General features: G+C 34.4%; 1 protein-coding gene across 3 annotated transcripts in view; it reads left to right on the forward strand.

Moving 5' to 3' along the window:
- HEATR5A (HEAT repeat containing 5A) overlaps positions 1–13,329 on the forward strand; it is a 114,049-nt gene that overhangs the window by 1,408 nt on the left and 99,312 nt on the right. For 2 of the 3 annotated variants that reach the window (XM_067534371.1, XM_067534361.1), the window contains exons 2-4: positions 8,571–8,805; positions 10,287–10,498; positions 12,783–12,891. In XM_067534371.1, coding sequence (XP_067390472.1) covers positions 8,680–8,805; positions 10,287–10,498; positions 12,783–12,891 — 447 coding nt within the window. In that variant the 5' untranslated portion in view covers positions 8,571–8,679. Of the gene's footprint in view, positions 1–8,187; positions 8,316–8,570; positions 8,806–10,286; positions 10,499–12,782; positions 12,892–13,329 lie in introns of all 3 variants that reach the window. The other variant, XM_067534353.1, reaches the window with a different exon arrangement.

Raw genomic sequence — 13,329 nt, forward strand, 5'->3', positions numbered from 1 at the left:
GAAGAGGTTTTCAGCTGAAATTGAAATGATGAGGTTGATGCCCTGTTTGATATAGGTAGCCTGTTACAGATAATAGGTGCTGCAGATGAGAAGATGCAGATACTCCATGCTGTGCGAATGCTAGTGTTTGGGAATGAGTTTGTTTATTTTGGCTAGTAAAAAATATCTCACTGGAGGTAGCAGCATTGGAAGTGGTAGTGTAGACAAGACTTCTGCAGCTGTTGGCATCTTGAAAATCGTGTCCAGCCTTGCCCAGGACAGGTCTAAGTGATGTCAGAGTCTTGTCTGCACAAGGGCTAACTTTTCTTCAGTTTGTGGTATTCTACCTGTGTGGTGATAGTATGGATTTTGGGGAATGGGGGGAAATCTTAAAACCCTAATATAGTTAAGGCTATAGTGATCAGATTGTTTAAAGGGGCAGATAATAGGGTTGTGATGTGCAGGAAGGGATCAGAAAGTGTCAAGGCACAGATTTAAGTGTACTTACGTTCTTTTTGATGCTTCTATAAAATGAAGCCAGATCTTATCCAAGTCTTGAGTAAATAACTGATTGTTTTTAAATGTTTCTTTAAATTGGATTGGATTTTATCTTAACGGGGGTTAAAATGCTTGTGGTTATTTAGACATTTAAGTTGTAAATGCTGAACCTTTATTTTTGCCTTACAAGCAAAAATTGCCTTCCTGTTTTCATGAAGATAGATATAAACAGTAAGGAGATATTTGTCTTTCTGTTGTGTTATGTCCTATTTAAGTATTTGTAATATGTTGTGTTTAATCACTTCAGAAATAACTTGTGTAGAAATGCTGAAGCCAGAATGTTCCAGTTTTTAATTTATTAAATGATAGTTCTTTTCTTTGAGATTTTGTACTAAAATGAAAGTTAATTCATTGCTGCAATGTTAAGTCTAGAGATATTTTGTATACTCGTGTTTGAATCCTGAATAAAGTATTTGCTTTAGATAAGAGCCAATAAAATATTTGGATAATTAGCTAGTTTATGAGGCCATTGTGTTCAACATTTAAAATCTTCTTTGAGCTGTTTTGGAATCTTCTTTAGGTTATTTTCAGTTTCTAGAGAAATCAAGTGGCATGTGGTACTGACTTGGGTCCTGATTTTGCAATGTGATCTGCTAGAACATGCCTCTCCCATTGACAGTACCTGTGAGGTGTCCCACTGCTGGGTAGTATATCATGTTTCTCAACCTTTTTGATACCAGGGTCCTGCTTGCTGCCTTCCTAAACTGGGTTAGGGAAATCTCAGGGACCAGCGCCGATCCACGGACCGGTCATTGAGAAACAGTCATATCCCAGTACATTTGGAGCCTAGAATGCTGCACCCTTAACTTAGAGGTGTGATGTCCTGAATGATTTTGGTAGAAGTAAATATAGTATTTCAGAATCTTATGTCCTGATCCTACAAACACTTCCATGTGTGTGACCATGGCACTACTCATGTATGAAATCAAGTATGTGTGAATTTGAAGATCAGAGCCTTTTTGAAGTCTAATGGAGTAGCTACTCAGCAATAGCGTGTGAAATAATTATTTAATTCAGTATATGGTGCCTCTGATCTGTTTAAAAATGTTCAGAATCCAAATAGGTGACTTTCTCTTTAACACTGATCTCATACTGTTATTTTGATTTTCTTTCCCTGCTGAAGGATTTCAAATATTAATATTTAGTAAACATTTTATCTAGTTTCTTATATTTCTTTGGTTGAATGGAAGCATACATGAAGTTCACCCATTTATCCATAGAATGAGAGCACAAGAATGAATCAGCTCTGAAAACAGACCATATTTGGAGGGGCCAACACATACCCAGCCATAGCAGCAACAGTCTGTAATTACATCTTGTGGTTCTGTGCAGTGAGAATTTTAAGGTTTCTGTCTATAGAGAAAAGGCACCAGCATTACTGGTTAGAAAGCATAATGCTGAGCACATTGAAGCTTTCCACATGTTATTGAGGAAAGAGAAACCATTGGGGTAAAAACTAAATATTTAGAGCTTTCCTTGCTCTCCTTCTTTAGTTTTGCTTTACCTTATTGCTGGTGTTTAATTCTTTTTTTGTTTTGGATGCTTTTTCTTTACATAGGTGGTGATTTTCATACCATCTTGAGCAATCTTAGTTTATACTTTGTTTTAAACTCATTAATCTGTATAACATTTGGGTATGTCTGTTTACATGTGGTGTTGTCCATGTTTAATTTTCTAATTGTTTTAGCAGCTAGAATGTTGTATTTGGCATTTAAATCAGCAAGAGCAACTTCTTAAATACTTCTTATTAGTGTGTTAGAATTCTGTCCTTTGTTAAATATTTGTACTGGTTGAATCCTATTTATATTATGTCACAGTCTTGGCTATCTAATGAAAGACCCAGTCCTGCATTCTTTGGCCAGTCTAATCTCTCTTTGAAGTCTCCAGGAGTTCAGTGTGTGTAGAGAGGACAGGATTGGACTCTGACTCTGTTTATTTTGGTGTGGTAGATAACATTCAAGACTAAAATCAGGATAGGTGCTTTAATGCTTTGTGTTAAAAATCTGGGGACAGAATCTGCTGTCAGTTAATAGTCATGCAACCTCAATGAAGTTGTCTGGTGTAGTGGCACAGATTTTGACCCATGGGATGAGAATAAACATACTCCACCCAATTTTTCTCTTAATGAAAAAGTCTGAGAAATCACATAGAAGAAGGGTTTCAGTTTTGAAGACTTGATAAATTAGTATGTTTAAGTGCTTAAATTATGTTTGACCATTGATTGTCTTGTCATGCAGTTGGCTAAGCAGTAACAATCATCCCATTAAACTTTTACAACAACCCTGCAGGAATAAAATTGATTAGAACTGTTAATGACTACAGACTAAATGTGTTGAGTCGGAGGATCCTCTACAATATATTGGTTGCGTTTCTTAGATTAATGTTAGAGAACCTGAAGCTTTAAGAAGAAAAATATTATTGCAAACTAGTTAAAATATTGTTTCTTTGGACTTCCATAGTAGCTTGCACTGATGAACAGGCACTTGCTACTGGAGAATTTGAGTGGTGTTTTGATCTTGAAGGGTTGTTGTGAGTTGTTTGTTTTTTGGTAGCCTGGTGAGGTTGATTTTGATTGTCTAGCCTACAGACTATAGGATTAGTTTCAGGTTAGCATCCCTTTTTCGTTACTGCTGGAATGTGGGGTAAGGCGTAGAGGAGAGTCCATCAGTTTATTGATTGAATATTTATTTTTATACAATACTTATTGCAGAAATGTTTCAGCATTTCCTGTTCAATGTTTTGTCTGAAAATAAAATATATATGGTAATGTTTATTATGAGTAAGTTACTGCAGCTCTTAAACTTTGCTTTGAATTTTCACTACTAAGGAGAGGCAGATGGTAATAATTTACTAGATCTTTATCTGAATGTAGTGTCCAGATGCCTTAATCTTAGTGTGTATGAAGAGTCAATACTGTCAGCATCATAGAGAGAGGCAATAATGAGGGATGAAATGGTTATTATTCATAAATAGAAAACATGCAGCTCTGAAAGAAAATGTGTATATTAAATAATCATTGTCTACTAGTTTCCATTATTTATCAGTGATCGCTCTTTGAATAGCAGGCCATGATGAAAACCTCAATATTTGCCTAAGGAGATTGGTAGGGGTAGTCTTTATTTTTTTCTGCTCAAAACAAGTGAAACACATCTGTGGAAAAAATTATAAAATTGCTGTTGGTACTTAGTAATTAAAATTTGCAGTTCATTAATGTCAGGTATCCTTGTTACACACTAACGTCTGAAGGAATGACGGTAGTCAGTGGTAGATCTGGAGTACTTGTTTCAGCCTGAATCTGTTTGAAAAGCACAAGTGGGTTTGTCACCACAAATGTAAGTCCAAAGCTCAGATTCATTATCTTCATGAACTTTACCTTGTCAGTGGGTTAGTCTAACCTTGGAATGTATAATAATCTGGTGTTCTTGTTTAGGAGTCAGTTGCTAACAGTAACTTCTGCAAATGTCTCTGACCCCAGTTTACCTGTTTTTTTTTTTTTTTTTTTTGGAAGGCTATAAACTAGTTATATATTTCACATTGCTGATGTAAGATGTCGGGTTTTGGAAACAGAACTACTGTGGAATTTTTTGGTGTTTTGATGCTGTAAACTCTGCAAATTAAAATCATTGTGAACTTTGTAAATCTAGTGTCCATTCACTAGGAACGTTTCTTCTGGGAATATATTCTTACTCAACTTTGCAAAATTCTGCTTGCCAAGTTGACAAGCTAAATATGTTTCCATTAACATCATCGCTATGGTAATAGATGGTGGGTGGGTATACTTTCTGCCTTGGTTAGTAAATCTTCATGACGATTCTGCAAGGATGTTATAAGTATAAAATGAATTTGACAGCTTCTGGAAGAAAGAACGTATTTAGAATGACACTGTGATCTAGAATTGGTTGGAAGATACATTTTATGAGGTTTTATTTTGTTTTTCAGCAATGTTTTCTGATTGGATTTCCTGCTGACTTGATTTATTTTTTATTTATTTTTTTAAACTAACTTTTAAACATTATTGTTTTGAATGCTACAATTTTCAAATAGTGTATCCTGAAAATGATGTTTTTAAAACAAAAATGTTATTTAAAATAACTTAAGGAATCCTACTGACTTCAGGAGCTGAAGGGCTACCCTTCATGGATCCAGTTGGAAGCTTAGGCCCTAAGTTGGTAAATGTATATGATTATTTAGGGGCAAATACTAGAGGATAATAGGCCTACTTAGTAAGGGGGACTCAGTAATTGTATCTTTATTTAAGAATAACCAGCTTCTTTCCTTTGACCCACATGTGCCTTTTTATGTTTGAGGAATATATATGCTTTCAAAGTGAATTGCATAATGTGTAGCTTGTTTCATTTAATAAAATCTTCATTTTTCTTTTTTCAGTGGGTTTTTTCCAGAATTTTTTAAACTTCAGTTTGAGCAAAATCACAACCTTGATATTCCCCCAACCTTAAGGAAATGCCATAAAAGTCTATCCGTGTCATATGTGGACACACATTTATATCCTTTGGTTGTACGCTGTATTGGGTTAAGATATTTCTTCCTGAATTTGGAAAGTGGCAAGCACTTTTTGAGCATAACTACAATAACAATAATTAATAATATTAGGATCTATCTTTTCCCTACACCTTATGCTGACATCCCACTATAGATTATCGTTGCTCCATCCTTGACTTTTGTATCCATGCTCCTGTCTGACTCCAGCATGTTGCAATAGACATGACATTTCTCACTAACCTCCCTGTTTGGAAAGTTGTTAGATCAGTACCCTCTTTTGATTTCATTGTTAGTGGAGTTGTGGCTCACCACACCACACCACAGTAGAGGTGTCGGCAGGATGGGTGTCGTAGATACACTAAGATGAGGGGAACCTGCTCATATGCAGCCAAAAATAAGTGTTGGAAGAGTCGTAGGATGTATTGTGTTGTGTACAGAGTCACAGAACCAAAGGTTGACTTTGCCTTGTTGACCAACCTTGGACAGATCAGTTACCTTGTTTTGTGCCTCAGCAGGACTTCTCAGTTTCTGCAGAATATAAACTTTGTCTACATTAAAGAAAAATGTTTTAGCCTTTAATTGTGAACTGATGAAATAGTAGGTTTTAGAGCTGTTAATTGCTTCCATTTGTCTTGCGCTTCAACTCTGACGTCCATGACAACATCTTAAATATCAGTATTTATTTTGACTTATGTAAATGCTAAAAAAAGAGTCCCATGTGCAATTAAAATCACATTACAAAAATACTTTTAGTGGAGCTGTATAATGTTACATAGTTGCTGATCATTTCAGCAGAAAGTTCAGGTATTTTGGCAAGGTAAATAAAGAGTGAGACTGTTGACAGATTTTAAGACGAGTACCATCAGTCTTTCACTGCAATGGCATTTTGTTGCTTTTATCTCCTTGCTTAATTCCTTATTGCATGATACAACAATTGAATCTTGTTTAACTTACAAAAATACCTGTTGGCTTTAAAACAATATTAATTCATTCCAGTGTTAGAGTTATCCTTGTGAGAACAAGAGTCTGGAAAGATCCACTCAACGTGATCTTTTTGTGTCCACAGTATTGTCCCCAGATACTTCAGAAACTACTGAGTCATCTTTGCCAGTTACCCTCATGATTGGCTCATATTTCAGTTCCCCTTTCCTTTCATCACTAGCACATTAAACCAGTTTGACAATATTTGACAATAATCATTTGAATTTGTAATAATTTTTATATGTATATGCTTATTTTCTTGTGTGTGGGTTTATTTTTGTCCCATGAAGAAAAAAGAGTGTATCCTTCTATAATCATAGCCAGGATATTACTTTAGCTGTGGTCCCCATTTTTTGTTCATTTGTTCAAAAAAAAAAAAAAAAAGTTCAACATAACAAAAACAGAGAAAAGAGATTGCACCATAAACTACAGTAGAGAAATAAAATACATCTTAGGTGAAATACTGATAAATAATATGTAGAACATTTGAATGTTTTATGCAAGTGCAGTTCAGTATTGTGATTTTTGGTAGGTGCCCCTGAGATAGAAACCAGAAGTAATAGTCAGAACTTCTGAAGTTGGGTTTTTGTTATTGTTTTCCATGACTAGGGCAGTATTTATTAATCTTCACGTGCACTGGTTTCATATTTTATAGCGGAGTAGTAGGGTTCTTGATAGCTTGGATGAGGGATGACTCTCGAAGAGGGAGAGACTGGATTTCCATTGCAGAGTAATTCTGCATTTGATAAGAAATCCCAGATGTAAGAATCCACTTTTTTATTCCTTTGAAGATAATTTTTTTCAAAATACATTTTATTATTATATTGTTTAATATATGAAAATAAAGTACCCTTTGAAAAAGTTAACTACTTTTTTGTTTTGTTTTGTATATCTACAACACGTTTTTAATATGGGATTCTTCTTTGACCATTTTCGGATGCCAGAGTTTGCAAAGTAAAGGACCCTAAAATTTGAATTTGGGATCCTTTTGGTTAGGAAAAAGCTGCAACTTGTAATCAGATTTTAAGATAACTTGGAATTGACTGTGGTAGGTGATTTCCTTAGATTGAATGCTTAGATAAAAACGTGTATTGGATGAGAATAAAGGAGATTGTGTAAAAACTGTGCATAGGATTTCCACTTATAACAACAAAGAAACTTTGCCCAAATATGGAATGAAAAGTTTGTCTTTAGCTCATGTCTATGTAGGTTACAGAAAAATGTAAATTGGATAAAATTAAGTTACCTGAATACTCCCAGAGTAAGAATGCTGGCAAGCTGTGAAAGTACATGTAAATAGGCAATTTATATATAATTAGCCCTTAAATATTTATCTTTTGGCTGTCAATTTCTAGTATACTGCATTGTCAAGCTGGCTGGTATTTCAGGTATAATCCAAATGATAGTTCATTATAACAAATTATATATGACTAATTTCCTTAGGGACTAAGAAGTATGCAGAATGTTTTGAGGGTAATAATAAAGGTAACCTGCTGCTGTGTATATGACAATCTGAGCACTAAATTATTTAGCACTGCTTTGTGTTACCCATTTCCTGCTTGATAGATCATTTTACACTACAGTACTGCTGCAGGCATAGAAAAAATGCATGTTCAGCAGCAGTAGTAATGACCTCTGGAAAGGATAATTTGTTTTGGAGTTTAAGATACGATACTGGCATTTTACTGCAGGCTCAAAGAATGTTTTTGTTTGCGATAATTAAAAAATTTCTCACAAAATCATATATTTTGTTTATAAAACCTATATGACATTCCTGCAGGATAACAAGTTTGTATTTAGAATTGGCTTTTATTTAATTTGGTTTTAATTATGTTTGGGGGTGTTAGACCCAAAATATTGTTTTTGAAGGACTCGTGCAACGAAGAATCGGGATGCAATTTGTATTGAATGCATTTCTTGTAAATTAACTTGTAAAAATAAATTGTCATGTTAATTAACAGGAATTTTTAAAAGGAAGGACCATCTCAGAAGTTTAAAAATAAAATTATTTGGCTTTTTAGGATAAATTCAAGTTCCTATCTGTTGCGGATAGATAAATTAGTAGGGTAGTGCACTAGCCCTTTATTTATGTGAAATGGGATTTATATCCAGCCAGGGCATAAATTAATATGATTTTTAATCTCTGTTTTTTTATCCCATGATTTTTAGTGCCCAATCAGTGAACTTCACTGTAGATTACAAAATTTGTCACCATTGAGCATGAATGATCATCATTTTTCAGTAGATGCTCAATGAAGTACTTGAATTTCAACAGACAGCTTCAGGTGAAGACAGAGGTGAATTTACAGCTTTGTGGGGAAGCTTATCCAGCATATTCTGTACTATATCTGGTTTTAATAAGCATGTTGTATCAGTACTATCAGTCTGTCACTTCCACGAGCAAAAATATCACCAAGTGCACCCAAATAAAATATTTGATAATATGCTATTTGTTACTCTTTTTTTCTGAAAATTAGTGTTAATATCAGTAAGCTTAGACTGAAATGTGGTATAATTCCTAACCTAATAACATTTATCTTTCTCTTTTTTAGGAGTTCAGTCTTCTGATTCAGTCACTAGTGATTGATGAGAAGAACCCTGTTTAGGTACAGCTCTGGGTCTTAATCTGTGGTCCTTAAGGAGAGAAAAAGATTTCAAGGAATGGAGTTGGCTCACAGTTTGCTGCTTAATGAAGAGGCATATAACCAGCTTGGTGAATTTCAAAAAACAGAGTTCATTTTTGAATGGTTGAGATTTTTGGAAAAACTTTTACCAGTGACTAGCAGGGTAAGTATAATATAATTGGAAAGAAATAACTTTCCTTAGAAAGAACTATTTTCTCCCATATCTCTTACTCCTTATACAAGATAGCTTTATAGCTAGGGTTAATTTAAAGATATACTTGCATAGTACTATTTCAGATCTTCTACATAATGTTCTTACTGAATTCCACGCAAGCAAAACTTTTTAAAAAATTGCAGCGAATTTGTTCTTCTAGAAACAGCCTTTGAATCTGGTGAAAAAATATTTCATGAGCTTTCATATTTTACAGGTTTGTTGAATAATTTTTAGACAGTCTTATTGGTTTAAATGAACAGCTTTTTTGTATTCTCTCTATTTGTGAATATCTATAGTATGTTTTTAATCAAAACAGTGTGAGAGCTGCTGCTTTTTTATTTTATCCCCTGTACATACACAGAAAAAAAGGTTGAATTAAGTCTGTTTAGTGGCGATGTGATAGAATATTCAGAAAACATTACTACTGCTACTGTTCTAGGCATTAGATCAGTGATGGCAACCCTAGAGCTGGAGATCCACTTCATCAATAAAAGATGGAGAAACAACCACAATGTGATATTGTGATTGTTGCTTCATCTCCTTGCAGCAGAATGTCAGCATATCATGGCATAATTATTTCGTGGCTCTCTGTGACGCCATTTGACATACTTTCTTTTTGGTTCGCCTTTCCTTATTGAATGAGGGAAGAGTTGGGGAGGGTTCCTGCCAACTCTGGCTGCTTGACTCAGAGTTGCCTTGTGTCTGTTAAGTGAGATGCGAATGCCCATGTGATGTATATATTTTGTTTGCTCTGTCTGAGATTAGGCTAAACACAAGGATCTCTGATCAGAAATGTAGGATACCTGAAAACTTTGGGCAGGGACCCAAATGTGGCATGTGCCTCCAAAGCTATAGGGTATACATTCCCAGTCTAGCTTACTAGTAAATGGATCTAGATAGTAGTCACTTAGGAGTTGGGGTAACAATTTCTCACGCTTTTAAAAAGAGAGTTTTGCAAATTGAGATTTCCTTTAACTTCAAAACTGTAGTCTGATCGAGGAAAAATTTTCACTACATTTCAGATTTTTTTTAATAACTCTTGCTGAAGTTTTCCCCAGTGTACATTTTCAATTGTTTTTCTGCAAAGTTTGTATGTTCTCTTATGAATTATCTTTTTTTAAGAAGATAGTGAATGACACACAACAAATAAGAAGAAATTACAGTTCTGTGTCAGAAGGATACAGCTGCTCTGATGCTGTAGAAAATATTTCTGGGAATGATACTAGAGAAAAGTGTGTTCTTGGGGGATGGGTACGTGTAGGTGTAAGAATCTAACTGGCTCACATACTTCAGACTTTCTTCCATTCAGTGGAAAAATCTGTGTAAAAAATTGACTTTTTAAATTGAGAATGTCAAACTAGCTATAACACAATGATCTGACGTTAAAGATAATCATACAGAAGTTTAACTGGTTACTAACTTTTTTCCAGGCTGACGTAAGGGAAAAACAGAAGAAACTGGTTGAACAATTACTATCTTTGTTAAACAGTTCACCAGGACCTCCTACCAGAAGGCTCATAGCCAAGAACCTAGCTATACTTTATAGTACTGGAGACACATTCTCTGTTTACCAGACAGTTGACAGATGCAATGAACTCATTCGGAGCAAAGATGATTCACCAAGTTATCTACCCACAAAACTGTAAGTAAAACACCCCCAAATCTAGTAATAAGAATAACTGTCTTTTTATATCACATCTCGCAAACTTTGAAATAGTTCTGAGCATTAAAAGAAAGACTAAACTAATATGAACACTGAAGGCAAATTCAAATTACTCTCCTGCATATCAGAATTACAGCAATTTTATTTTTGATGTTTCATATTCTGCCTTTAGAATGGAATGATGAATGATTTAGTTATTTTGTAATTTATGATATGCCACTCAATGTCTTTTCCAGCTTTGCAATTTTTGGATAAAGATCTCAGCTGCACCTTCTACATACAGCTGATCGATATTTCACCTTGGAAATAGACCATAAAGGTGCAGTCAGCTTGAAATATCACACTTCTTTTCTTTTTTCAGAAAAAGCTTCTTGCTGTTCTCATAAACATGATTTAAAATTATTTAGGTTAGGCAAATCTAGGGAGCATTATTAGGAGCTAGAGTTACCAAACAAAGGTAGGCAATTAATTGTCATAGATGCTTTAGGTACTGTTTGCTTGCATCTAGAACCGCAGTGCAGCTTTAAGTGTACTGGACATGGCTTTTTACAGGACATCTCAAAGTTTGTGTTGAGGAGAAATTTGAGAGGAAAGTCTTAAAACATACTGAAATGGAGGGGAAGTTAGAAAAAATGGTACAGAATTAGAAGAAAATACCTATTAAGCATTTTAAGCACTATAGATTATATGATGTAAACCTACAGGTTTATTTGGAAGGTTACACTGCAAGCAATAATAAAAAACTGTAAACTGTTGAAATGAAGGATTTTCACAATAAGATTGCCTTGAGAAGTTGTGCCGTCTGGACTTAGAGAATCAAATATAGAAAAGAAATGCCTGCAATTAGTGTAGGGAAGTAGCCCTATTGTGGAGGCAGGAAAAGGAGCTTCATATATCCTGTGCTCATAGCTCTTGTGGATTGTTGCATTCATGCACAGGAGGAGCTAGTGTTTTTATTGAACTCTATTTTCCATTGAGAAATTCTGCTAATAGCAGTGAATTAGTAGGGAGCACATTGTTAGAAACTTTTGATTCTTAAGGGCCCATTCACATAACCTGCATTTATGTGAGTGGTAGGGTGGTAAAATTACTTGTGTGAGTAAAGGTTGCAAATGGTGCCATTGAATTAAGACTTAGTTCTTAAGGAACTTTTTGTTAACATCAACCCTTAAATTAAAATTTGAAGGTTATAAGTTTGTTCTTTCTTGATGTCAGACTAATTAGAATAGGTTCTTGAATTCCTCAAACAGGCATTCGTACAGAATGAAATTACCACTGTAATTTTTATGCCCAGTCAAATCATGGGCAAAATTTAAATCTAAACTGTCAGTCTGTGAGCTACTGTAATAAGTAAGTCAAGCAATAATGAAAAGTGGCCTTTGAAGAAAGTGGAATCGTTTTGAGAAAAAATGGGAATTTTTCTTACTGTAGTTTTGTCATTAGGGAATGACTGTTAATCTTAGTTTAAATGAGTTATTCTAACTGAGAACATTTTAACTCCCATGTTGCAGAATTTTGTATTTCCCAACTTAATGGAAGTAATACATAAGTTTAATGGGTATCTTGGAGAATGTGCCATACTAATACATATCTATTCAGCAGGGCTGGTTGAATAGCAAGACAAATATATAAAATATACTGTTTGATTAATTTTGCTGCTATTCATCAAATTTATTTGACCAATTATAAGCCAGTCAAATACTCCAGAAAAGTTTTCATCAAGAAATTGTTCTAAGGAAAAACCCACAACTTAGTGAAGAGTATATGTTTTTTAATGCTGTTTGGCTAAACCAAATACTCAGTGCTTAACAATTTTTGCTTTTGCTAACTGTAGTGCTTGAAAGTATACAGTATATCAAGTCCTCTTATCACTTATTTCACCCTGAAATTAAACTAATTTTGGAATGTGTGCTTTTTTGGAAGAGGAAGTGCATTCATATTTTGCTTCTTTCTGCTCTGTCATCAGATACTGGAATAGTTAAGTATCAGAATTCAAAGTACTAGCGTATTTAATACCTTGGGTGCAAGTGTGTACCACACTTTTCAAAGCCCTATTTTTACTGATGGATTTCAGTAATCCATTTGTAGTACAAGATATTTTTAGGAAGTTGTCAACTGGGTGTTACATTTATTATTGTTTGTTAAAAAATGTTAAACTTTAATTTAAAAAAAAATTGAAATAGATCAGCTGATTACTTCAGGTCTTCAACCTCTACTCTGTTGTTGCGTTCATCTTCACAAGTTTGGATCTCCTTTGTTTTAGTGCTGCAGTGGTTTGCTTGGGATATTTGTACAAAAAACTGGGGAGAATCTTGGGAAACAGCTTTACTGATACCGTGGGGAATGTGCTTAAAGCAATGAAGAATGCAGAGGTAAGGAGCCACGAGTTTAAAAGATGTTTGCAGGTAAAATTAATAAGTTGTGTTTACTCTTAGTGTGAAGAACAATGAACTGGACAAGGTGAATGGTATGGAAGTTGCTGGAGGTCATAATGCCATAATGAGAAGCATCATCTGCAAATCCAAAAGAATTGTTAGAGAATTTATCTGTAATAATATCAATTGAGAGGGATGAATCACAATTATTGACAGTCCCCTTCATGATTGATCTTCATAAAATACATTTTTGTGTCATTCGTAAAACAGCTGCTTAATTACACTTTTTATTCCAAAGCTCACTTCATAAAGTATCTTGAATTTTAATATGTATATTAATCTTGTCCAGTAGAACTTAGAAGAACAGTTCTTTCCTTTTGCTCACTAAGGTATAGAACAAATTACCTGCTTTAATTCACCTTATCATGAATAGAT

This window comes from Emydura macquarii, unplaced genomic scaffold (genome assembly GCF_026122565.2).
Source record: "Emydura macquarii macquarii isolate MOO-44397 ecotype Brisbane River unplaced genomic scaffold, CSIRO-AGI_Emac_v2 contig_374, whole genome shotgun sequence".
Taxonomy (NCBI): domain Eukaryota; kingdom Metazoa; phylum Chordata; order Testudines; family Chelidae; genus Emydura; species Emydura macquarii.